The sequence below is a fragment of the Thunnus thynnus genome, chromosome 14 (assembly GCF_963924715.1).
Source record: "Thunnus thynnus chromosome 14, fThuThy2.1, whole genome shotgun sequence".
In the NCBI taxonomy this organism is placed as follows: Eukaryota; Metazoa; Chordata; class Actinopteri; order Scombriformes; family Scombridae; genus Thunnus; species Thunnus thynnus.
The window spans coordinates 19,003,645-19,031,237 of NC_089530.1; the positions used below are offsets into that span (position 1 = coordinate 19,003,645).

At 39.8% G+C, this 27,593-nt stretch overlaps 1 protein-coding gene across 1 annotated transcript; it reads left to right on the plus strand.

Moving 5' to 3' along the window:
- pgbd5 (piggyBac transposable element derived 5) lies at positions 1–27,593 on the plus strand. The gene is made up of 7 exons (XM_067610388.1): positions 1–759; positions 5,729–6,159; positions 10,336–10,470; positions 13,974–14,154; positions 16,103–16,300; positions 20,109–20,214; positions 21,260–27,593. Exons 1-7 carry the CDS (start codon positions 366–368, stop codon positions 21,453–21,455), a joined length of 1,641 nt encoding a protein of 546 aa, XP_067466489.1. The 5' UTR covers positions 1–365; the 3' UTR covers positions 21,456–27,593.

A 27,593-nucleotide genomic window follows, 5' to 3' on the forward strand; every position in this document is an offset into this window, starting at 1 on the left:
TCTCAACCCGGATGCTGTGCCATGACTATTGATCATTTTGCCCAGTGCGCAGCGCTGTAGGCAGAACAGGGGGGCGGATATATTTCAGTACCCTTGAAGCGGACAGCTCTCCCCGGATCCACACGCTGGTCACCGCCGGGCTCCAGCATCCGAGCCTGGAGGGGCAGAGGGGAACCACAATTCATATCTCAAGATAGAGGGAGGGTGCAGCCGCGACATTAAAGGCAAACACCTCCTTCTTTCCAGGATCGTGACCACTTGCACGCCGCTGAAGCCGTAGCGGAAGGGTGAGAAAGAGGGAGGAAGAAAGCAGAAAAAAAGAGGGGAGTAGCAGCATCACCACAGAGAGAGAGAAAGAGAGAGAGATGGCTGAGTGCGGGCGGAAGGCGCTGTCTCTCCTGGAAGCGGCCCGCTCCCGGTACGAGAGCCTGCAGATATCCGACGACGTGTTCGGCGAGTCCGGGGATGACAGCAGCGACAATCCCTTCTACAGCACCTCCGGAGACTCCGACTCCGACAACTGCATAGCCGAGATAGGCGAGGAGGAGCACCACCACCACCATCATCACCACCAACACCAACACCACCACCAACAAAAGCGGGGCGATAAGGAGAGCGGGCACAGCGGGGGAGCGGGAGGTGGCAGCGGCGGAACCGGAGCCGGTCCCCCGGGTTCTCTGTCCCGTAGTCAAGCAGAGGAGGAGGGCTGGACGGAGAGTCTGCAGGATGTCACCGTGCCGCCGTACAAAGAGACATATGGTGAGACATGCTGCACGACGAGATGAATAAGGTCATTTTTTTGTGCAACGGGGAAGTGTTGCCCCTGGGTGTGAGGTGATTGGATGGAAACAGACAGGAAATAGTGCAGTTCACGTTCATGTTTTTTTTCAGGTCAGGCAGGCCATCTCTGTGGCTCTCCCATCTGGTGCCAAAACAGAACACAAAAGGCTATTGCTCTGGTACAACTGGATGCTTGTTTCACCGTGCATGCATTTCCCAGTACGTGTCTGTGTGTGGGTGACAGTGAGACGCATGACACTGCATCGTTAATTGATGTATTAAGTTAATGGCAAACGCTTAGCCTTTGATACTTCACCCCTTGGTGCTGTTATACACATGCTGTCCTGTGTGTGTGTGTGTGTGTGTGTGTGTGTGTGTGTGTGTGTGTGTGTGTGTGTGTGTGCTCATGTTTCAGGGCAATGCAGAGACATGCTGTTTAATTTAGAGAAACAGCATGATGTCTCCCTCCTGGCTCACACACATTACACATTACATATAGTGAATGCATACAGAATACATGCACACATAGTCTTTTATCCTCCTGCAGTGAGTTAATTAACAGAAGTGGATTGGCATGAGACTTAAGGTCAAGGCACCCCGATTTTGGCTGCACACTTTATAATAGAATATGTGTGTGTGTGCGTGCAAAGCAGAGACGTGTGCGTGTGTGTGTGTGTGTGTGTGTGTGTGTGTGTGTGTGTGTGTTTGAATCGTGACAGTTAAACAGCACCCACACTGCTCTGTCTCTTTCTGTCTCTCTTTGTCCCGTTCTGTCTTTGTGATAAATGTACAAAGCCATCATCCCACAAATTGTTCTCTCATTGTTTAAACCCCTCTGCTAGCCAACTTGTACCAAGCTGTTGCTGTCTCCTAAGCAGTTTTTATCCATTTATCTACCACTAAGTACAGTATGCATCATGGAGCGGAAGGGGTGGGTGGGGGTGTGGGGGGGGGGGGGGGCAGCTCCTCTCTCCTTCTGTCAGGCTTCATTTGGATCTGTTCTCCTCTCTCGTCTCTTCAGCTGAAGCCAAGGCGATTTTTGGGAATGCCATCCTGTCCTATATCCCTGCATCCACTGTGACATGTTGTACTGTTGCACCCTTGGTGGTGAACCAGCATATGGCTGTAGCAGATATGGACCAAACCCCAGTCTGCTCACACTCACAGGAACCTTCATATACACATGAATAAAAGCACGAAAGTGCCACAGATTCGCAGCAAATTAAGCAAACTGAATCGATTATATGCTGTTCTAATACCGATTGAAAAATGTACTAGAATTATAAAGAAGATCACGAGATGGAAGTTTTTAATGATTGCATCTACTGTTGAAACTGTGTGGTGCCTAAATTGAAATCCGTGACAGCTGGGGCCTGTCTCACGATGCAGGATTACTGAGTAAACAGGACACCAAACAAAAACTGGAACAACTCTGTTTACTTCTGTTCATGCTCCAGATTTGAATGTTTTCCAGGTTTTTACTCAGCCCAGTTATCCAGCTAACTTCAGTAATCCTGCTTTGTGAGACAGGGCCCAAATATGGAGTGGCGCCGCTTTCACTTATTCAAAAGAACCTGAACCAATCTGAGCCAAGCTGGGGTGCAAAAAAAAAGGTTACAGGATGTTCTTTGCTCCCACATTCAACTCCGTCCTGCTCTGTTTGACTGTGTCGACTCTGCTGACCAAAACTAAGGAAGCAGCAGGTGTATCTGTCTGCTTTGTGTGTCCTGGCACACCGGCAGGCGTGTTTGTTAAAATACAGCTAGTGTCTGTTTGTACAAGCACAGCCAGTGTGGGTGTGGTCCCGCCATCCTGCATCAGGGTTGGGATGATTTAGAGCTGCATGGCTGGATGGATGCAGGACTGCCAGGGAACATAATCACACTTCAGACCTCAAGTAGCCAAGACTGTAGTCTGATTTTATCGGCCTGAACAGTATAAAGACTGACTGGATCCTGAGCCTTATAAATATGTTTCTCCTCCGATTTAATGGCAGGGGATGGGAGGCAGCTTAAGCTGGATGAGGTTTCCGCTAAGTCTGCCAGTGGCGGACACAGTGGAAATATGGTTAGTGATATTTTTTTATCAGTCAGCATGTGTCTGGATCTGTCAGTCTGTCCATCTGCCTGGTTTGTCTTTTTGTCACCTGCCTGTCTGTCTGTATCTCTGTCCATTTCGCTGTCCGTGTGTCTCACTGTCTGGCTGTGACAGTGCTGACACAGACATAGCGTTGATTTGACAGCTCCTCTCCTCAGAGACTGTGCACCCTCCTACATAAATCATCAGCCACCATCAAAGAGCATCGAGTCAACCTCATGCAAACTCTCAAAGATTCCAACCAGTTTGTGTTTTGGGTTTGTTTACAGTTACTTTACTCCCTCTTGGTTTTTGAACCTGGAGGTTTTGAAACCACTCCTGGTTTTTGGCTTGCATGAAAATGTGGCTTACTCAAGGTCAGGTTTATAGGTGATGTGTTATCTTCATGACAGCGTGAGATTGCTTCCTATGCAGGGCGAGGGGATTGGCAAAGGACCAAGCTGAGGATTATGATGCATATATCCACATCTCCGATTATATAACCACCTTATCGTGATGTTGAAAGGAATTACAGAGCTATTTATTCATTCACTTTGCTTAGTGCCTCTTATAGATTACTGGTACACCCCATATGTCAGTTTATCTGCATGTCTGACCCTATATTTCTCACTGTTTATGTCATCTCTTTCTCTGTCCCTCACCCAAATATGTTGCAGTGTATCATTGCAGACCTATATGGAAAAAACACACAGGTACACAGACTCATGCAAAGTGAATCTGAAGTGAACTGCTAATTACAGTAAATAACCCATCCTGTCTTCTTTTCCAGGCTTTTGGGACAAAGTTAGGAAATCAAAAAACATGAAAAATTTTGATCATCTGTACAACAGAATATTAAATCTTAAATCAGTCAAGTACTGTAAAGAAACAGGGACTGATAAAAAATATCCCAGTAAAAGGTAATTAAAAACAAACAAAATGAGTTGTTGTATGTTTTCCTTCTACAGATAATTCATATGCATTCTAAATATCTTTATATACTGACATCAGAAAATTATTCATATTCATATTGTGATAGTAATTTCAGCCATAGACAAAATAGTCAGAAATCAGACTCTGAGTCTTTAATTTCCTTTCAAAACTGAGCTGAGAGCACGCAGGGTTTATCCACTCCAAATACACTGTAATCTCTCATTCTTACAGTAAATCCATGGCTATAAAAGCAGGCAGATGTTTGTCCCATGACAATAGAAATACAACAACAGCTGATAATCATGAGGGATTATATGTCTGTCTGTATGTGCAACATAGGTGGAGTTAGGTAATGAGTAATGTGGGGAATTAATATTTGAAAGCTTCCCTTGTAGACCAACATCAGATAATATTAGCAGTCTGCAGTAAAATTCTGTAAATGTTTGATGTAGTTCTATCAGAGTCATATAGGCTGGGCTGAAGATCAGCTGGCAGGAATGCATTAAAAAAAAAAAAATGAAGGAAGGGCATATTTGCTCAGCAGCAGATGAAACAGTTTCATTATCTGTAAAAATGATATGTCTCTCCTCAGGTTGTATTTTTGGCACACTCCTGAGGCGAGTCATTTTGCCTCAGCGGACCTTCCATCTGAATTTCTGATGTTTTTATTGAGGAGTGGCTCTCTCCGAGGAAGTCACGCTGGATTTTACATTCAGCTTTCAAGTCTAATGGAATGCAAATGAGTGGATTTTGAGCTGAGCCCCGGTTACTTCTGCTGTCTTGGCCACAAGCATCGGCTGTGTGGGCGTGCTTATGCTGTACTCGCTTTTTTTTTTCCTTCCTGTCTTGTCCTCTCCTACATGTTGCTTTGACAGAGCACCATTTAAGTTCCCGTCTTGTACATGTTGTCTTTAAATCAACATCAGAAAACTGAAAAAAAAATCCTTCATTATTTCAGTTGCAGCCAGCCGATCAGGAGTAGAGACAGGACAGATAAAGAGTGAAAACCTTGTTCAGAGATAATGAGATTGTGTTGTTCAATTGAGCCTGAAGTTGTTCCGCTCGACATTCAGATTCCCGCTCACGTTTTCCAACAACCACAGAGAAAATCTCTAATTTACGAGAGCAAACACATCAACCCAGTCACTGCATTGTGTTCTGACTGTGTGACATGAATGCTTAATACCTACAAACTTTTAAATGAGAGGTAAATGTCAGTAAACTACTGGAAGAAAGGAGGAAAAGTTTTTAAGTCCAGCCTTGTTGGCTGAGTCGTTTAACAGGTTTTCAAATCCACAATTTCTCATCAGCTGATGCTTTACTGACAGTATGGCTTAAGAGGCCTTTCATTCATGGCTCACGTCTGACTCCACTCCATCAGAACAGGATTTTTGACTCATTGCCTGCCATAACGCTAAAGCAACGAGACACTGAACCTTCCGCAAGCATGGAAACGCCACGCTGTGACAAGGATCGCAGTATGGTTGCTGTCACGTTGTGTAAACTTTCGAAGCGCCGCCCTGGGCTTGTGACATTCACACCAAAAGCTGCAGTGCCTGATTCACGAAGAAGCCCAGAGATTAAACGTGAAAGTAGTATGTTCTTAAAGTTCTCATGTTCTCTCTGCTACTGGTTCCTCTCATCTTGAGCGATAACAGTGTCGTTTATTTAAGCAAAAAAATAGTTTGCATGCTTCCCACACAGCCTTGACAGTGACAGCTCGACTAATTCAACTTTCATCCTGTCTTGCAGTGTCAAAAGAGACAACTTTTATTGAGCAGTCACTCAAAGTGAAGGCCTGGTGCCAAAGTTTTAAAAAACTTGGATTAAGTGACAGCTGCGTCTATGAGTTAGCCCATATGGGACTCACTAACTGTCAATCTGTCTGTTTTCCTCCATCATAACGTTTCACTCTTTTCTCCTTCCTGTCCTGATCCAGGCCCTGCTCAGAAGATGCCGGCCACCGCCACAGCTCTGGACTTCTTCCAGCTCTTCGTTCCAGACAACTGCATCCAAAACATGGTCACCCAGACTAACATGTACGCCAAGAAGTTCCAGGAGCGCTTTGGCTTGGACGAGGGCTGGCGCCCCGTCACGTCCCAGGAGATGAAGGCATTCCTGGGCTTCGTCACCTCCACCAGTGTGCACCGCTGTGAGTCGGTGCTCAGCATCTGGAGCTCGGGCTTCTTCAGCAACCGGAGCATCGCCTTGAAGATGAGCCAGGCACGCTTCGAGAAGATCCTCAAGTACTTCCACATCGTGGCTTTCCGGCCGTCACAAGGAAGCAACCAGGGCCTGTACAAGATCCAGCCCTTCCTGGACTCGCTGCAGCAGTCGTTCAGCTGCACCTTCAGACCTTCACAGACGCAGGTGTGTGCAGGATTTCCCTCAAGCCTCTTATAATGCTTGCAGACAGCTATGAGTGCTCTCTTATTCATTTATTCATCACCATTCACTGGTTTGACAAAGCTGGCATAGCAGCTGCAGCATCAGTTTTAAACACCACAGCAAACACTCAGCACAATTAACATCAATGCAATGCATGCATTGTATCAATTTAATATCTATAATTAGACATACAGTTAAGTTTTAACTTTCCAAGAAAAGTTACAAGTATGAAACAACCTGATAGAAGTATAAAATACATCTATGTAATAACACAGTGTTGCAACTTGCAGAACTCAACTCATTTGCTTCAAATTGTCAGGTCAAGTTGACATAAACTTAAGTCTTTAATGTACCAAGAAAAGTGACAAGTATGAAACAACTCAACAACAAAACAATTAAAAACCTTTACGGACACAATATTGGATATAAGAGATACTGTCTGAGAAAGTGTGTCCAAACGTATGACTACAGTATATTTCTTTTATAGACATGCAATGTCAACACAGTAACTAAGAAATTCTCCAGTTACCTTGTAAAATAAAAATGTAAAGCTTTCTTTTCTCTTGAAGTATAGGGCAAACCAACTAAGTGGCTCCCACGAGGAGGAGCTCCAGTCTGAAAACAGTCTACACAGCAAGTATCTGGGCAAAGCACTCATTTTTCAACAGACTTACCCTCCAGAAGACTTTCTTACTGCAGCTTGTTTTCAGTCGCTCTGTATGCATCAGATCTACATTAATGCAACTGGGGCAGTGGAGCGCCAGCCTTGCTTCTCTATTTTGGGTGGACTGGAGTTAATTCAGCCTTTTTCTGTAGATGAACAGCAGGACAGCAGATTTGAAAGTTGAAGACTATTGAAATCAAAATAGCGCCATCAGTGTTATGCTCCTATCCAACTTGATTACTGTATTATCTGAAAGTGATGGTTGAAAGAAAAAATAAAAAGACATTTGCTCTTCTTGAGCAAAGAGAGACAGCAGCAATCACTCAGCCAGCCTTATTTACTTCAACCTGATTAAAATCACATATAAAACGCGTCTAATTAATAGCAGAATGTTACAATTTGCAGAAGTCAAAGAAATCATGTCATTTGCTCCTGAATGTCAGTTCAACTTGTCTTCACTCCAGAATTATAAAAAGAGCAGTGACACATGGAAATTGTTGCCATAAAAGTCACACAAAATAATGAGATTTCAGCTTAAAACTGTTTAATTTGCTTCCACTTCATTTACGCCGTCATGTTCAGAATCTGCAGCCACGATTGAGCTCTCAAAAATTAATGACGCATTTCTGGGAAGTAGTTGATTAAATTGCTTTTGGTCTTTCTACAGTACATGTGCCATAACTTCGTCTTTGTGCCATTGTGAAATATGATGTTAGTGCTGCGATGCATTTGGGGATACCGGCTCTTAACAGCAAGCCCAGACTTCTATCACATCCAAGTCCACGTGTGATTTTACAGTACACTAAAGCTCTCTATCTACTTAAATCTAAAAACAACTAAACTGAAACAACGAGGGCAAACCGTGTGTGTGTGTGTGTGTGTATGTGTGTCATTAGCAGTGACGGGGGTACGTGTGTATCTAGGCCAGTTTGTTTTATCTGTTAGATTTCTGTGCCAGGGGCAGAGAGTGGACCCAGATAGTGAGAGTGGCACAGACTGAGACTGTTGCTCCACAGACAGCGCAAAAGTAATCAACCCATTTAATAACGACTGACTCAGAAGGAAAGAAGGTAGAAAGGAAGGTGATGTACTAGTTTGAGTCGGGCCTGCAACTAACCAATTCATCTGTTGATTATTTTCTCCATCAGTTGTTCATTTATTCTAATTTTGGTGCATAAAATGTCAGAAAATAGTGAAAAAAATGGCAATCACAAGACCAAAGTCCTAAAGTGACGTATTCACGCTGCTTGTTTTTTCTGGCCAGTAGCCTAAAACCCAACAATATTTAGTGTGAAGACAAAGAAAACTAGCAAATATTACCATTTCTTAGAAGCTGGAATGATAAATGACAAGTTCAGTTATCAAAATAGTCAACATTGATTTTTTTACCAACTAATAAATTAATTGAAAAATAATTCAATCTCTAATTTGAATGTTTAAGAGATGAACAAAGGGAGGAAACAGTAACGAAAATGTTCAAATACAGGATATATCTTGAGACTGACTGTCTGCGTGTGACCTGGATTCGTCTGAGAATCAGTCGACATGATGCTGTGTGTCTGTGTGAATATCAGCGCTAATGTGAGAATAATATCAGGGCTGAATAAAGCAGGTTATGCCAGCTTCTGCTGACGGTGATGTGTGACATTTTCTGTGTCAGTCTGGCAGTTTTGCAGTCGCTAAGATGATCTGTTGACACTGCTTTGTATTGATTTGCAAGTGTAAAATCTTTAAGAGCCCATGTCGCAGCCTTCACACAACATCCACTGCAAGACAGCCAGTGGATAGATGGATTTTTTTTTTCATTGACATACAAATGTAACTATGTATATCAGCTATTAAAATAGAGAAATATCTGGTTAGTTTTTCTGCACAACATACAAAGAAGCATGCTGCTGTAGCAATCGCTCTGCTGATGTGTGGCAGTTACAGGATGAGATATTTCTTAAAAGGCCATTGTGGTTTTGGGTGATGTCATCCATCCAAAGGCTAGATAGCCTCATTAGTCTTCCGCTTGTATAATCCATAACTCTACATTTGACTGGGAAATGGCTTGTTGCTCTCGTTCCAGGAGCAGGAAAGAGCTGTTGGTCGGTGCTCACTTCAGCTTCAGTCAAATCATGATGGAGAGGGAGGAGAGGAAAGCACCAGAGGAAAGAAAATTTGAAATGCAAATATTTGTTGTGTGGTTGGAAGCATCTCCAGGGAAATATTTGGCCAGGTTTGAGGTGTATTATGCCAGTTTAATTGTCGAAGAAAGGGTTAGAAAATGTTTGTTTTGTGTGTTTCTGTTAATCCTTCTTTTTTTTTATGTATTTGGATTTGTTGATGTGTGTCAGTTTTTTGTATTATTTTTATTTTATCATCACTTTACTATTCCCTGTTGGGGAATTCATGCTCTGCATCTCATCTGATCAGTGAGCAGACATTGCACAGCACTCAGGAAATAATAAATATACAGGAGGAAAATGGCACTATTCTAAATATACTTCTTGCATTAATTCCATCAGTTCGACGGTAACACTTGCATGTCGACATGCAGCCCTTTTGATGATATCCTTACAACAACTGCAAGCAGCATCGATTTACATAGTAATGTTTACTTGTTTGGGGTAACATCCTCTCGAGTGCTTGTTTTTTGAGATGGAGAATCATAAAAACATGTTCCAAAACTTGGAACTGTGTCTCTGTATTATATATATTATAATACATATATGTTATATACATATTATATTATATACACACACACAAACACACACACACACACATATATATATATATTTTACCATTTTAAAATCTTAATCCATTTCCACCAGGCTCAGCAGCCTGCACTGTTCGTGATAACCTCTTTGCCACAAATACCCACAGACTTTCTTTTCCCCCAAGGCCCACCTGGCTTTACTGCATCAGTCAAAATTCACACTCAGGTTGAAAAATTTAAGTAACATTTATTCTAATTTCATGCCATCTATGTTTTGTAGATATATGTTTAATTTGTCTATATTTTGTACAGGGTTTGGTCTTATTTTGAAACAGTCAAGCACAGAACATGAAAGCAACCTGTCCAGACTCATAGTTTGTATGGAAAAATGTAGACAGAAAAAGAGAGAAAGAAGGAATACATCTTTAGAAGATAAAATATATACGCTAACATGAAGGATAACTGCTCAAATAGTGGAGGGAGAATGAAGCTGACAATGGAGAAGTCATTTTTCTGCAAGGTTTTGCAGACAGAGCTGTATGATACAGAGTGTTTCTGCTTAGAGGTGTTTTTTCTCTCTCCATGGTATCACACACAAACACATACACAACTTGAGAGGATCTTCGATTGGCTGCCTTCTCTCTATAACCCTCAGCTGTAATGTTACATCATAACTAACCTTCAGGCCAGCTATTTTTCCAGCAACACATTTTGTACTTTTCTTATGACGCGGTTATATAAAAATCCACTCAGACAAACTCACGTGTACAGTAACTTTGCCCGTTTGTTACAGGTTCTTCATGAACCCTTGATAGACGAGGACCCGGTCTTCATCACCACCTGTACGGAAAGAGAGCTGAGGAAGAGGAAGAAACGGAAGTTCAGTCTCTGGGTTCGACAGTGCACCTCCACAGGATTCATCTGTCAGGTAGCAGCAACGCTCAGCTCGTAGGAGTTTGTTATATTAGTGAATGAATGAAAGATGGGAAACATCAATCAGCAGCAATCAGAATCACAATTGTCAGGTCCTGTGAGTGTGAGAGAGGGTGAGGAGATGAAAGAGAGAAGAGAGTTTGCTTGTGAGGCTGTTTGAATTTGCTGCTTTCAAACTTTATAGCAGAAATCTAATATTTTGCATCAAAAATGTAAGAAAGTATTGACTGAAGTAAAAAAAAAATCTGTCATGAAAACATCGGAGACTTTGATCTCCGCCCAATTTGGAATCTTATTCTCAGGTTGTCAATGTTGCATCATTTTGCATTCAGCCAATTATGTGTCGACACAACAGAGAAGAACATTTTTTTTATAAATTTATTGTGAATATTTGTGGGCTTTACATGCAGAAAAGTTTGACTTTATGAAATGATCAAACTGAAACACCTTCTGGGCAAAAATATTGGTTGTCAGAATCTCCTTTTGATGCTGTTTCAGAGCAGAGTAGCTTCTGACTCATCATTAGATCTGTGTTTGATCTGTGTTAGATCTGCTCACTAACAGCCTTGCCCTTACCACAACCTTCCACTCCTACACCGGTAACTTATATAACACTACTATTTGACTGTGGCCCAGCACTGCAGGACTGTCAGACCTGGATAACATTCTCCATCATAGAGGTCGTTACAGAGAAAAAAACAACAACTCCAAAACTGTAAGAGTCTTCAGTATTTATTTTGTATTTTTAAATTGGTGACAAGTGCGTTAGGCAACCTCTTAACCTGCCAGTATTTGTTATACAGGATGGCAAAACTATAGGTGATACCACGAAATTTGCAGGTTGCAGGTTGTTAACATGTTTTTTTTTTGTTTCTTTTTTAAACTCGAACATAGATATTGTGCAGGTCTTCCATCCAGCCACCCACACACATGCAGGCACACACAAAAACATGTGCAGTGCTCTACCTAAAAGGACATAATGCACTTACCTCCAGTGGTATCTGGCCATGCAGGCTTTCTTGACAGCACTTTTATGTGTCCCGGTTTTGAAATATCTGTCTCTGAGATTTTTGCTTCCTCAGTGGAGGTGAATACCAGCATGTCTTTCAAAAACAGTGTCCCTGACACTGTTTTCATAGGGACTATTCCCTTGGTGCAAAATGGTTAAATCACAAAGTGAGAGCATATGTTTATTATGACCCTTCAAGTATTACAATAACATGTCTAACCTTAACCTAAACCTTATTCTAACCATAAACCCTAAAATAAAGTTTTAACCTTCAAACAGCCCTTTGAGGAAGTGAAGTCTGGCCTCATGTTCCAAAAATATCCACTTTTTCTGGGTCTTTTACTGAAATTGGTCCCCACAAAAACAAAGTTACAAGAGCACACAGACATACTGTATGTATTGTAGCATAGCCTGGTTTTACTGACAGTTTATTAGCAAACTGTGGGCTGTAACCAATGCCAAAACGACAAAAACAGTTGCTGTTAGCTCTGAACTAGCCTCCTGCTTAGACTCCCGCAGCAAGGATACCTCCTGCCCCTGAATCGAACTAGCAGGAAAACTAAACCCATTTCCTCTATGGTCCTGTTACGCTACCTGTATCTCACACAAGTCACTGTCACAGGTTGCTGAATGACTGACAGGCTTTACAGCATCTAAACTCACCACATGTTTACACACTCACTCTCATAACTGCATAACAGTAACTCTTACCATGCCACCCAGTCCGTAACAGTATATATAACTGGCATGACACTAGAAATAGACTAATGAAGAAGAATAAAGCATGTTAGCAGTTTCTCAGGTTTCTCACTGACCTGCTCAAGGACAAACTTTAACGGGCTTTTGGAGAAATTAGGTAGGATGAACTGCAATAAAATAATACAACACTGTAAAGAACGCTGTAAAGGTGCTTTACGCTGGACAGAGTCCATAAATAGACAGATCTTAGGCACAGGACTGCTGGAGGAGCGTTTCCTTCTTTAGTGTGGATGTAGTCCAGAATCATATTAGTGGAAATAGGAGTAACCATCAGAATTAGTTAGAAGAATTAGTAGTTATCAGTCGTTTATATCAAATAAGATAATAGACAAATGTAATGATTTATAAATTTATTAAATAATAAACTATTCATCATTTTGTTCCTTGGCAAAACAAGAAATATCACAGACTCAATCATTTAAAGCCGTATTCCATTATCTCATCCATTGAACAAATAAGCATTAGCATTCATACTGACAGTGGCCATTTAGCAATCACTCAGTCTTTACCAGTCCGCTGTACGCTGGCGTGTGTCAGCACTGAGATCTTCTTTCTCTCAATGAGTTGTGTCAAGGGGGAGAAAAAAAAGATCTAGGAAATAAAACGAGTTAATGGAGTGAATCAATGAGATTCCATTAGCCAGGGCAACACACGAGGATACACACACACACACACACACAAACACAAACACACACACAGCAGCATGGACTGACCACTTAGTGTAATAGCCACAGGCCTGGCATAGATGTTGGTTAATCAAGCTAATGCCGTTCAGCTCGTGAACAACAGCAGAAAGGTGAGTGCAAGAGGATACCAGACTTTAATAAAGTGTGTATGTTTGTGTGTATTTGATAATGGTTTTCTTTGCCAGCTGAGCTCTTCTTTATATTTGAGACTTGCATTTTTAAGTGCATGATGCACCAGTGTGTTGAACTAAGAAGAACAGGTCAGTCTGTCCTGATCCAGAGCAACATCTCAACAGCAACTGAACAGATGCCCAAACTTGTCCTTTAAAAATGTATTCAAATGTAAAGTGAAGATTACCATAAAATTTACATTCCTACAGACAGGATGATGGTTTTCCATCTTGGACACTTGTGAGTTTTCTTAATGCACCAACATCAGACCAAAATATCTTCTTTACACACCAGATATTTCATAATAGAACTGCAACAATTAGTGGATTCATCAATTAGTCAATCGACAGAAGATTAATCAGCAGCTATTTTGATAACCGGTTAATCTTTTCAGTCATTTCTCAAGCACATATACAAAATAAATCTCTGGTTCCAGCTTCTTAAATGTGAGAATTTGTTGTTTGTCTTCAACATATATAACAGTGAATATCTTAAGATTCTGTACTGTTGGTTGGACAAAACAAGCAAATCAAAAGCATCACTGTAGGCTCTAAGAAATGGTAAATGGCAGTTTTTCATAATTTTTTACCATTTTACAGACTAAATGAGACAACAATCAGCAGAGCATACAAGTTGATTTCAGCCAACGCACTGCTTTTCTTCTTGTGCCGCCTCTGGACAAACTCTTTGATGCATAATGAACACTGTATTCTCGTTAACGTTAGACTCCTTACTGTAGGATTTTCTGAACTAGAGGTCAAGTAAAGGGCATATATGTTAAGCTTTCATGTAAATTGAAGCAAAAATTGCCTGTTTTCCACTCATTTTATTTACATGTCCTGTCCCCCCCCCCCCCCCCCCGCGACTCTGCAGATCTCAGTCCATCTGAAGGAGGGTCAGGGTACAGACGGTCTGGCCACCCTGAAGAACAAGCCTCAGCTCCACAGCCTCGTGGCCAAGCAGCTCTGCCAGAACATCTCCGGCAGGAACACCATCATCTTCACCGGGCCGTCCATCACCAGCCTCAGCCTCTTCACCGAGTTCAGCAAACAAGGTACACAAGCAAGCTGCAGCAGCAGATATTATATCTTTTGTTCTGTCTGAGTCATGCTGCCTAAAGAAAAAAAACACCTTTTCTTCCTCTGATTTGTGTTTCATCATATCTCTCCTGCCTCTCTGCACTCCTCCTTTGTCATGTCTTGTCCTCTCCCTCCTTCCTCACCTTCTGCTTTTGTGTACTGCTTGTAATCTCTCTCCTCATCTCACATGTCCCACCTATTTCTGCAATTTTTTGTTTGTTTATTTATTTTTAATCATGGTGTGATGATAACATCCCCGGGCTAAACAGCACAGAGGATGACTGTAGTCTGTTGCACCTTCACAGCACTATAGTATGCAGCTAGAGCACTCCTTTTTGTTTTCTTCAGCTGTCCTTACAATGTGAAACATGACCGCATATAAATATGCTAAAGCACAAGCATGCCTCTGTCATACTTACTGTATATGCTGGTAGACTGTGTTTGTATTTGTCGGTTCATGTAGTAACTTCTTCTTTTCTCAGCTAGAAACTTGGATATTTTAAATTAAATATAATATCTTAAAGAAAGGTTCAGTTTTGCAAAAAAAAATAGCTGTTTTAAGCAGTGATTTTGCTTATTAGTAAAACAAACTAGTGCAGCATCTTTTCCTGATATACATCAATGTGTTTCAAGGATGCTGTAGAATAAAGTGTAACTGAGTTTACATCAAAGCACAAAGTTGCCTCATTCTGTCATGTTAAAAGGAGAACTCGTTCTGAAAAGAAGAAGAATTATCACACTCTATTTTTTCTTATAAAGAAAAAACACATCTGAAGACCGAATCTCAGACTATGTGACTTGTTAAGATGGATGTTTTTTTGCTTACCAACCAACATCGACCATAACAGCCCCGGGATGAGCAACAATAGACCGTTTATTGTCACAATAAATCATGGGAGATCCTGTAGGGAGTGTTTAGCCAGGTCACAGCTCAAAGAAATCAATGAGTTTTAAGTGGACATTTGCTCAGAAACACCATTTAACACTTGGCGACTTGAAATAAATAACTTACAAATATCACATTTTCTGCATATCTGACATTTTGGAGGAAATGGTGATATTCTATGCTGATCATCCATCTTTCAAGCAGCTCTGATTTTCATGCTTATTATGCCAAAGCAATCTTTTGGTTATGAAAGCATAATCCGATTGTGGAAGGGTGAGTCACATTTGAATTCTCTTCAATGACCTGTTTCCTTCTTTCATAATAACAGCGGATGTGGGACAATGTCATCATATCAAATAAGCTTAAAAAACAAGTGAATCAGTGAAGGCAGAGAATAAATAGTCAGCCTAACAGATTGTGCTCCTTTGACGATATCATCAGCACAGCGTGGAAAAAAAGTTTTTATCACAAGTGCTCTTTCACTAAACAATAACAGTGGAGCAATTTTAAACTCAATCGGGCAGAGCTACAGTACAGCAAGAAAAGAAAAACAAGTCTGGAGATATAATCAATATTTTGTCATCCTAATTGGGTGAAGCTGCCATGAGGCATTCAGCCAAAAAAAAAAAAGCTCAGCTCTGTGCTTGTGAAGGCATTATCCGACATTTTTCTTTCAAATTTATCATGCTGGATTAATTAGCTGAGTTAATTACCCTGCACGCACACACACACACACACACACACACACACACGCTCTACACAAAGAGAAATCCTTCTCCAAATTGAGAACGGTAACAAATCAGCAACAGTCAGCAAGCCAGAAGTTTAACTTCTGCTCATCCATGTAAGAAATAAAGAAAGAAATGGGTGAAAAGATATGAATAAGAAGAAAAGATATAAACAGTCTACAGTAGTTTGTTCTGTAAGTTTTGGTTCAAAGCCGAAGCAGAAAACACAAAAAGCACAATTAATGCACCAGAGTTACATGTGGGTAGAGAATAGAGAGAGAACATGTCTTTGTATTTGTCCCTCTGCAGATATCTTCTGCTGTGGTCTGCTGAGCACCAGGAAGAGTGACTGCACAGGCTTACCCCAGAACATGCTGGTGTGTGGCTCCACACCAGCACAGCGCGGCCAATCACGAGTGATGATGAAAGGCAGCATGTCACTGATCAGCTGGTACAACAAGGGACACTTCAGGTTCCTCACCAACGCTTACCCCCCAACAAAACAAGGTAAACGCTGCTGCTCTGATGCACTTATGTAATACCCACATTTTGGCTGAGACTAGAATTGCATAATTGTAGGAAATTTGTCATAATATTAGAAAAGACTTTGGACTTAATTTGAAATCTCAGAAATCAGACATTTTTAATGAAAAGAAGATTAACCACAGTCTGGATACAAGTTACCATCAGGTGAAATTGGCACATCGTTAAGCATTCATGTCAGGGAAAATCACTGAGAGCTGCTAATCCATGATAATCCATTTCCTCTTACAGCATAATCCACTCTCAATGTAACAGTTCTGTTTTGGTTTTAAAGGTTCAATGTGTAAGAATTGGCCACCTGATCCAAACAAAAAGGGGGCAGCACATCCTCCACCACCCTTTCCCCCAAAGAATGACCCCACCACTATTATCACTCACTGAATATAGTGTAAAGCTTACTGTTTTCAGTTAATCTGTTCATTGTCATCAACATTTCAAAATCCTATGGAGACATTAGAGCCAGTGGTAAATTACAAAAGAGCTGCACAGTTTAGAAAGCAGTTGCACCACAGAGATAAATTACAACATAACACTAAGTAACAACTAAATAGATACACACATGCCCCAAGGGTAGGTGTAAATCATAAAATACAACAGAACTCATTAATGGTAAAACAGCAGTTTTTCTGCCACACAGCATCTTTTTTTTCATTAATTGCTGCCATTTTACAACACAATCATCTAGTAGAGACCTATTTTATTGATATGATAATTCAATATCGATCCAGCTTACTACAATGTGCTACGATGCCAAATGGCCAGTTTTCACATAGCTGGTGCATTTCAGTGCAGTTCATTGGTTCAGCTGATTCCACCAGATGGAGCAAGGTTACATATATGTGAGAGGAGTTTACCCAGCATGGCCTTGTATGCAAAAATAAACAAATGAAGTTGTCTACATATATTTAGTTAAGGCTAGTCTACCAATTCAGCCATGTAGTAAAGTGGGTTTGTCGTGTGAGTCTGCAAGACTGCAGATAGACCCTTCTCGAAATATTGGCTGTTGGCCCAAGAGGCTAAATCATCATCAACTGATAGCTGATGGGTTCCGAGATTGATTGGATGATAATTGTTAAGATCTGAAGGATCTCAAAAGGGAAGGACATAGGCTGCCTTCCATAATTTTGGGGTCAATTTATGGGTGTAATTTTTGGGTGCAATTTATGCAGTCTACAGACTGCATAGGCTTAGCAATAATTTCAGCTGCAGCCTTAAATAGGAAGGCTCTAGGTTGTCTAGTCCTAAGGACTTTCTTGGATCAATAGCTTTAAGAGCAATACAGATGTCCTCTTTTGAAATGGGTCTAGAAACAAAAGAGGCTTCTCATGAACCAGTTCAAGGTGTCACAGTGCTGAAGTTAGAGCAATGAGAGCCTGATTTAGACTCATTGAAAATACAGCCAGTTGATACAAAATGTTTCTCAGAGAGCCCAACTATATAATTTTTGTCCTTAATTTCAACTTATTTGCAAAACATATCTTCAGGGAGACCCGAAGAAGAGTTGAAACAGGACAGTTCTTTAATTTGCTTCCAAAATTTAGATAACCTGACACACCAGATGGTTTGTTACACAGTCCCATCTGAGAAGTCGTCCTTGTAAACTGTCTGGAAAAGGGCAGACAGGTGATTGGATGAACCATCTGTCTGTCACCGTCTATCAGCGTCTTACCTTGCGAGGCAGCTGGATTCACCAGATCACACAAGAATCCTCATATGATGCTGATTGGTCCAAACCACCAGTTGTTCGGACACAAGCACATAACTTGAAGCCTGACAAGATGGATTTTCGTGTGATGTCATAACCTCGCAAATCCAGCTGCCTCATAAATTATTGAGATTTTCTGACAGTTTTTAGATAATAATCTGATTTAGATTTTCCGGTCATGCTTGTGCATTTCTTAAAGTTCTAAAAGCAGACCAGTCAATAGCAGAATTTGTGGCTCAAGCTTTGACCATTGAAACATCTCTTTCTCTGATCATAAGAGCCAACCTTTCAGTGAGCCATGGACCTGCCACGAATCCTAAATTTCTTTAGATAAGCATGCTTATTACACATTGCTGTAAAGGCATTATGAAAATATTCCCAAGTTTTTTCAACATCAGGTATCAGACAATGAAGAAAAGTCTGTAAATCAAAACATTTAAAACATCTTTGGGTAGTTTTGAGTCTCTTATACAAGTAATAGCACAGTGATCACTGACATCATCGCAAAATACAGCAGATGATGTGTACTTATGTGGCATAGTTGTAGGCACAATGTCCAACAGCGTCGATTAGCTATGATCTCTCGGGTTGATTCTAGTTGGAGGGTCAATAAGTTGTGTGAGATTTAGAAAATCAAATAGGTCTTTAATAATATCAGAGGAGGGAGAGAGCCAGTGCAAGTTAAGGTCACCCAGGATAATTAATTCAGAGTCATTAAGGTTGAGTAGTACATCAGAGAGAGAGGAAATAGCTTCTTTTGTGGCGGATGGTGGTCTGTAATAACAGTGAGGTCCTTGGATAAGTTCGCCCTCATCACCAGTAGTTCAAATTGTTTGGCTTTACTTCAAGACAATATCACCAAGCTCCAACATTTAGATTTAACATATATACAGTAACAACTCTGCCTTGCTTGCCTGAACAATTTGTTCTGGAAATATTGTATCCATCAATGGTGATCAAATTATCCCGGCCACGACTTGGCTGTATGTTCCCAGATAACAGCAACAGCAATAAAACAATAGACTTGGAATTCCCTGGGAGCTTTTCATCACAAACACTGCCAGAAAAGTGTGAGGAGACTGAGGAGAGTGTAGCTGGTGATAACTGCATGCATCCTTGGTTAGAGAGTGAGATGTTAGAAATTCACTCACCCAGTTATGTCCATCATTGTACATTGTATTCTACAATTCCTCAATGGTAATGTAAAAAAGGTCTATGCATGGTGATAAATGATAATCTGATAATCTTATACACACATAAACAATACGGTATAATAGCAGCTATTGGGCCTTGGTGATGTTTTCATTTCATTTTTATCTCTTATATCAACGATTGCATGATTAGAAAGATGGCCGTGTGCAGCCATGACTACATCTCACAAGTTTATATTTAACCATAAGACTCAAGTCTAAAAACATCCATTCAAGAATCGATTTAGCCTGATTACACACAATTTAATCAGCAAGCGTGTTTACATCATAGCACAAGTGCTCGGGGTATTTCTCATACAAAATTTGTTCGGGAACTGATTTTGGCAGATAGTTATGGAGAAATTTAAATTGCCATGTTTTTCCAGATTAGAAATCTGAAGCAAAGACCAGTAATAGTCCAGAAAGTAGAGCATAAAACTAGTCAGGAAATGTTATTAGTTACACATCAGTGCAACTAATAACATTAATAATGGCATTATTCCATTTATGTGTACCATTTCCAGGGTCCTGGTATCATGCATAATGGCACACTGTCATGGCTTACTGGGATTTAAATGGAACAGAGCCATTGTTGATGTTATTAGTTACACCTGTGCGTTTCCTTGCTGTGAGAAGTCAGAATGTGTGTCGTGAAAAAGGTCCTTTAAACATAGCAGCCCTCCAGGGACAAAACAACAAAGAGACCAGCTAAAAACACAAGTAGTAACGAGGCACACCCGCACACCTCCACCACCTATTCCTCTCCCATGTCTGGTTGTTGGCCAGGTGACCACTGAGAACAGAGAAAACGAATCCCTTCAGTGGGAACTTGTTTGTATTCTGTGTAACTCACCTTCAGTTTGTGTGTTTGCGGCAGGTATGATCATTAAGAGAAAAAGTGGGGAGATTCCATGTCCTCTGGCTGTTGAGGCGTTTGCGGCTCACCTCAGCTACATCTGCAAATATGACGACAAGTACAGCAAGTATGTACATTATTTTACAAAAATACACTTGATTCAAGACAGTACAATTAACTTGTAATGTTTAATTTGCTTTCTTGCGTTGGGTTCATGGTGACTAGAATCTTGAATCAGTCCCATCTTAGGGAGACATTATAACATGGCATATTCTGCTTTTCAAGATTTGAAATACGAAATATGACATTTTTTCTTTTACTGATGAAAAGTTGAATTCATAAGCAACAAAAGGCAGCCTTGCTCATTTCAATTAAGTCACTACGGTAACTAATGTTAGCTAATATTAGCAAACTTCTGATTTGACATTAGCTAACGTTGAGAAGTTATGACACACAAGTAAAGTTATGTTTGACTGTATCTTTGTTTTGGTTCCTTTGGTGCGAACTTAGTCGTGGATATTTAGTCAAAGTTATTGAAGACTGAAAAATACAGAAGAGAATCCACAACACTAATGTTAGAAACTTTTACATTGTAACGTTAGCTAATATTAGCAAACTTTAGACTGAATGTGAGCAAACGTTAGATAAACGTGGCTGTTTAACTGACATTACTTTGTCAGTTTGCTGACTTGATGACTTTTTTCTACTTGAGCTACTGTTACAGTACATTTAATTACTACTACGTTTAAATGTATTTTAACACACATCACTATAACACCTCCAGATAAAAAGAATGATAATATAGTAAAACACAATTGTAATAATATGCCTTCATTGGAGAGAAATACTGTACATTTACAATATACACTTAAAATATTTTTATTAAATATCTGAATACTGCTTATAAATACTAAATAGGGGGACCTAAAGTCACACACGCTGTACCTGAGCAGATTTATTGTTGTGCTTGTGCTTCCAATTTTATTAACTCTTAGTCAGGTCACCTGAAACATCTGACTCAAGGGAATCTTGGGAAATGAAGAGAAATTGTGTACCATTAACCTGTTTTTAACATTTGTGGCTCAGCAAACTTTTTTTTATTTTAATTTTTTTGTTGACTCATGATACCTTAAATAGAAAACCTGGAGTAAAAGTTTATTTTTCTCCCCCAGGTACTTTATCTTCCATAAGCCCAATAAGACCTGGCAGCAGGTGTTCTGGTTGAGCATCAGCATCGCCATCAACAACGCATACATCCTCTACAAAATGTCTGACGCCTACACGGTCAAACGCTACAGCAGAGCACAGTTTGGAGAGAGACTGGTTAGAGAGCTGCTGGATCTAGACGACTGCTCCCCCACACAGTGAGGAGGAGGAGGAGGAGGGGGAGGAGGAGGAGGAGGAGGACAGCAGGAGTACACAACACATGCACACAAACATACACACACACACATTTAAACACACACAAACACAACCCTCACACACACATTCATCACACATCACTCTTCATTACGGTTGTACAGACTCTGCGGTCTGTGTCTATGTGATAATACTGAAGCAGTGCCAAGCCTATGTCTCTCTTCCTCTAGTTGTTTTTTGTGGTACTGTAAATATTCATTAACACACAACTGCACTACAAAATAGAGAATTATGAGCCATGGGGACAGTTCACATGACTCAACTGCAACTTTTAACACAGATTTACTAAGGATTTGTCAGCAGGAGCTATTTCAAAAGCAGAGATGAAGGCAGCAACAATGAAACAATGAATATTTCACTCCTAAATGATGTCAGCTTCAAGTTTGAACTCTTATCAAAGAGTTAAATAATTGATATGAGCGTGAATCTCATATGTGAGTGTTCAACTATGTGCTCGTCAGACAGAAAGGCTACATGTAGCTCAATATTTACACTCTGCAAAAACACCTGTGACCCTGTAACAAAAGCTTAGTAAACCAGGACTATGGTGTGTTCACACGCTGCATGCATAAAGAATCTGGATCGTGATGTTCTCTTGTGAAGATGATTTCTGCTCCAGGTGGGTTTTGAAACTTTTTGTTTGTGTGTGTGTATTTAGCAAGTGGAACTGCTTTTCTGCGCAACTTTGAGGATGTAAATGTAAGGCTACTGTGACCCAGATGTGTTGTTGTGTTGCTACATACTGTACTCGCTAGAGGAAGACTGTCAGGTGACTTAAAGCCACACGCAGCAGCGTGACACCAACTCAAAACTATCAAAAAAAGACCAAAAAAGGTTACAGATTTCTTAACAGACAATAACAATAAATGCCATTAAATGTGCAGCCAACTTTTGCACCAATAACACTTTTATAGGCAGATAAACTCATACTATTCGTCTGTTTCATTACTTATGCAGTTAATTATACTTTGGCTTTGCAGGGAAGACGTTCAAAAACTCATTGATTGAATGTTCAGTAAGCCAGCGTTGCTAGGCAGCGAGTACAATCTTGGCCAGTGGACAGAGGTTTTGATAATATTGCTTGGCAAGATTTGGGTCCAGGAAGTAAAAACTGAATCACTGGTGGATTATTAGATGTTCCAGAAAACATAAAAATGTTGCAACAAATCTTAATGTGGTTACAAGACTTTGGGGCTGTGAGATATGCAATCATTTTCTTTCTCACGCATTCCACTCAAACTGGTGCCCAAATCTCATCAGGAGCTCCAGAAGTAAACTGAGGTGAAATGACTGTGATATTAGGGCTGCATTATCGATTAATCTGTCAATTATTTTCTCGATTAATCAACTTGATTGGTCTATAAAATGTTAGAAAACAGTGAAAAATGTCATTCCTAGTTTCCCAAAAGCCAAAGATGACGTCCTCAAATGTCTTGTTTTGTCCCAATCAACAGTCATCAATTCAAAAATATCTAGTTTAGGACTAAATAAACCAGGAAATATTCACATTTGAGGAATTGGAATCAGAGAATTTGGTCATTTTTTTCTTTAAAAAGACTAAAAATAGTTTTAGTATTGATTTTGTTACTATTAACACTAATAGCACTGACTAATTGTTGCAGCTCTTTGTAAAATTATTTGATAATTTTAAAAAAACAGCACCATCTTTTACAAAAATGACACACAATTAACTAACTGGATAGTTCATATTCAAGAGAACATTTCCAAGTAATACTACCTGCATCTATCATACATACAATAATAATCAATAATCAGTGAGTCAACTAATATCTCCTTCCTCAGAGATGGAAGCATTAATACATTTTGGACAATTAATGTCAACGTTTCCCTCTTCCAGCGGCACATTTCTTGCCAAGTAACAGACCTGCCGTCTCTTGTCCAGCCATTAGAAGTGTGAGTGAAGAGGCGAACGTTTATCTGCAGCAAAAAAAAAAAAAAAAAAAAAGCACTTATCGTCTCTAAACATATACCACACTGCTGTCTGTAGCTTTAATCAGGCCAGTTTGCTTTGCTTAACATGCAGTCAACATGTTAATGTCATGCTGGAATCATGTTATGAAGATTTGAAGTGAAAGGTATTGATGTATGCTTGCTCCATCAGCATGGTTTGATGTGTGAATACGTGTTACTGTAAGATACAGAGCTGTTGAGTGGTTCGCTGGCAGGACTCTTGCACTTTGTAAAGTGTTTATTAGATAATCCTTTTAGTTTTGATTTGAACCCAACAGTAGAATCCACTGCTCTCAGAAAATAACTAAAAAATATGAATAGATAAGTTCTGTAAATATACATAGATAAATGAAATGGATTATATGAAAAATATGCCAATCAAATAAGATAGAAAATGAATGACTATAACCAAAACAGAAAAAGGGTTTCCACAGTAGATTTAGAGTATAAGGTACAGTATGTATGTGTATATTTTGTTTACAAATTACTGAGTGTATATCCATGTTCACTCTTGTCACTGAGACTCAAGATTGTGATTTTTTTAACTTTTTCACTAATCCAAAGCATTGTTGTTGTCATTGTTCGTGTGTGTGTGAATCACTGAATGTCGTCGTCATGTGTCTAATCCCTGTTCACTTCTCAGTAACACTGTTAACCTTATGATGCACCTCTGTCATGTCATGTAGTTATCACCTCCTGTTTTTAATACAATATTTCATATCAACTAAGGACGCGCACATTTAGTATGAAATTTATGGGGTTAATGATTAAAATGAAGTACAGCTGCGGCCGTTTTAGAAACCCATCCTGCACCTCAGCCTGCATATTGTATGTCCTGTGTTGTTAATTAAAGGAAAAATTCACACCACTGAAACATTCTTAACGCATGTTTAAAACAGTTCTTGATAATGCAGCCTGCAATTCTTGTTTCTATTTTTTTGGTAACACTTTATTTTTCAGGTTCTTTAATTTTATATTAATTTCCTGGAAATTTTCTGACTATTTTGCAGGTATTTAACAGGTAACTTTTAGGGCATTTTACAGAGAGGTTGCTGCAATTTATAACAAATTATAAGAAAAAATAGAAAAAAGCAGTTGAATCGGTTTAGTTGGTAAGTGCTGATTCATTATATTTGGGTTCATTTGAGTTGTTAATTTGCAAAAAGTCTTAATAATTAGACTCGTAACAACTCTGCAATTGATACTTAGTTTTCAGTTTTGTGTTGAACTACATATTAAAATTAGATTGTTTCTTTAAAACTCTATAATGAGCACATTTCCCATATAAATTGCATAACCCTTTCAAAGAAATGTCCTAAGAATTACCTGTTACACAGCAGCCACGTTTAGGAAACTATTGAAAAACCTAAAATGCTCGTTTTGACACACAAAACTGCAAAAAACAATTAACCCAAATACACTGAGTGGGTACTTACAATTAAACCAATTTAACACTTTTTTCTTGCAATTTGTACCAAATTATAAGGAAATTACTGTAAAATTAAGGGACCTGTAAAATAAAGCATTACCTATTTTTATCATTCCCATAAATAACTGGCTAAATATAAACAATAGTATGTTGCATCAACATATTCCCAGTGCAACTTCAGTGATACTTGATAAGAAAAATGTTTAAGCTATTAAAAGTATCAATGATTAACCAGTAAATTCTTTACAAAAAGCAAAAGCCTCCCTTCCATCGATTTACACCAACATTTAACAATCATACAGGGAGAGATCCTTCATATAAAAGGCAGAAAAACATATTTCTCCCCTCAAACTAAGCTCAGAAGGTCTAAACACACAGCGGCCGTTTGGCATGTTGCAGTTTGTGCAAGAGGCATGAATGCAATCATCACTAAGTGAAGCAAAAATAGACGAGGCAGGTTGAGGGAAAAGTGACTAGAGCAGCAAAATAAAATCCAGCTCTTCAAAGCAAAATAACCCCTGGACTGCATCATAAATTGATGAAGCACATATAACTGTGTTGAGAGTATCCTGGTGTGAATTTTTCCCCTTCAAGTCCTTTAAAGTGTGTAAAGCATGTAGAAAATTGAACCTCTATGAAGGCTGCATTTGTAAATGGGCGTCTAATCCGCAGCCGAGGCAGGTGTCACACACTCCGCCAAGGATGTGTGTGACATCCGCAGAGCTTTTCTGTAGTGCTTACGCTGCTCAGCTCAGACCACAAATGAGAAGAAATTATGCAGCGGGGACTCTGCAAGGCCACGGTTACTTGGCAACAAATTATAGTGTGTGTGAGTGAGAGACAGAGAGAGAGAAGGGGAGCAGATAAAGAGCTACGCAGCTTCACGTCATCTCTTTTCATCATCAATCAGAAGAGACGGGCTGAGGATCCTCCCCTCTGATGCTTTTGTTCATTTAGTTCAAAGCAAGGTCGTATTTTAGCCCTTACAGATCAAAAACATCATTTCAAATTCTCAGGTTGATCTCTGAAAAAAAAAAAAAAAAAAAAAATCTGTCCAACCCCCTCTATTGATCAGCCATGAATTAAATATTTCTATAGTGCCTTTTTCCTCTCATTTTCTCCTCTCACTGCAGTGGTGTAGAGTTGTGTTGATGTGAATGTGAAATAGAGTAGATTTGAAACCATAGACCCTGACAAAATGAATATGGTAGAATCCTGTCCTGCATGGTGTGAGTAATAGAGAATAGAGGAATAAATCTGTCACCTCCACAGCAGAGTTTTTAGATGCTGAGAATATATTTTATGCAGCCCGATGCCCTTTTCCCACTGCTGTAATGACTCGCCTCAAGTGATATTTCACCCGAGTGGAGTCAACACGACATCTTTTCCAGTAATAGGACTTCTTATAACACATCTCAAAAACATATGTGGTTGGATTTTGGTTTATTTTACCTGTTTGCAAAAACTTGTAGTGGTTGAAAATGAATGCTTGGGGTGACAGCAGATCCCAGTGATGGTTGGGGATTTTTTTGTTTACATGGGTAAACTACTGTGTAGGAACCTAGTTTTGATGTCGGATGGAAAAAGAGACGAGCGAGGGCTACTGAAGTCAGAAAGCTTAACATCCCATCACCAAATACAGCCTTAAAACAAATAATAATCACCAATATGAAAACTTTGATGGGTCTCACAGCAACAGCATGGACATTTCCCCTCCCCGTTTCCCCACCATTTCTCCTCTCACAGATAGCAGAGATGTCTGAATGCTCCAGGCTTTTACTAATTCTCATTCACTGGGAGGAAACAGGGGCCAGATGAGAAGGAGCTAAATACTGTGCAACCACTAAGAAAGAAATAGTTGTCTTTCATCCATCTACAAAACATTAACCTTGAATTATTATTACAAAAATGAATCACCCTCACTGTCAGTCTTTTTGTGGTACTGAAATGCAGTGGTGTATAAGGTGATGTCCATGTGTGTGGTGTGCTGTATGTTATGATGTGTCATCTCTGTACAGTGCTTCACAGATGTCTGTGTGTGTGTATATCCAGTGAGCGAGACAAGTACAGAAGAGTGAGTAAAGATATTTACAAGTGATTAGCTTTGGATGTGATAAAGATGTTAAAATGGCTGACCTCAGGGCTTCATAACTAACTGCTGTATAATATATTAACTTATCTGAAGTAATGTACCTAAACAGACTTCTATAACCTTATCAGGTGCTACAAAACACTGTACAAGTAATAGTAGAATTAGACTTGTTGTTATTGTTGCGAGCTCAGCAACCAAATAGTGAGCACCAGGGTCATATAATGCAGGAGTTGTACCACTAAACACAAGTTTTTCCTGATTGAAAGTGAAAAATATTAATGTTTTCAGACACTAAATGTAAAAATTTAACTGTCTAAGTGGTAAAACTCTTTCACCTCATATGATTCTGGTTTGTAATAGTGGCTGCAGGGTGTTGAATAACTGCAGGCTGTCGTGTTATCTAGTTTCACAGACGGGCCAGAAGGGTGTATGTATGTATGTGCATGTAATGTTAACATTGAGTTGAGTTAATATGTGTACAGTAACTGGTGTATGCTGGACCAAATAACTTTCTAAAAAATGTGTGTGGTGTGTACAAGGTTGTCGTGTAAATGTGTCTTCATTAAAACTCGCCACATGTGGGTGCTCCACTGAA

What these genes read in the sequence shown, in the direction of transcription:
- pgbd5 (XM_067610388.1), top strand. Translation starts at nt 366, where the DNA reads ATGGCTGAGTGCGGGCGGAAGGCGCTGTCTCTCCTGGAAGCGGCCCGC. An exon ending in CCACAGGATTCATCTGTCAG is followed by an intron (nt 10,471 to 13,973) that starts GTAGCAGCAACG and finishes GCGACTCTGCAG; the next exon opens with ATCTCAGTCCATCTGAAGGA. An exon ending in TTACCCCCCAACAAAACAAG is followed by an intron (nt 16,301 to 20,108) that starts GTAAACGCTGCT and finishes TGTTTGCGGCAG; the next exon opens with GTATGATCATTAAGAGAAAA.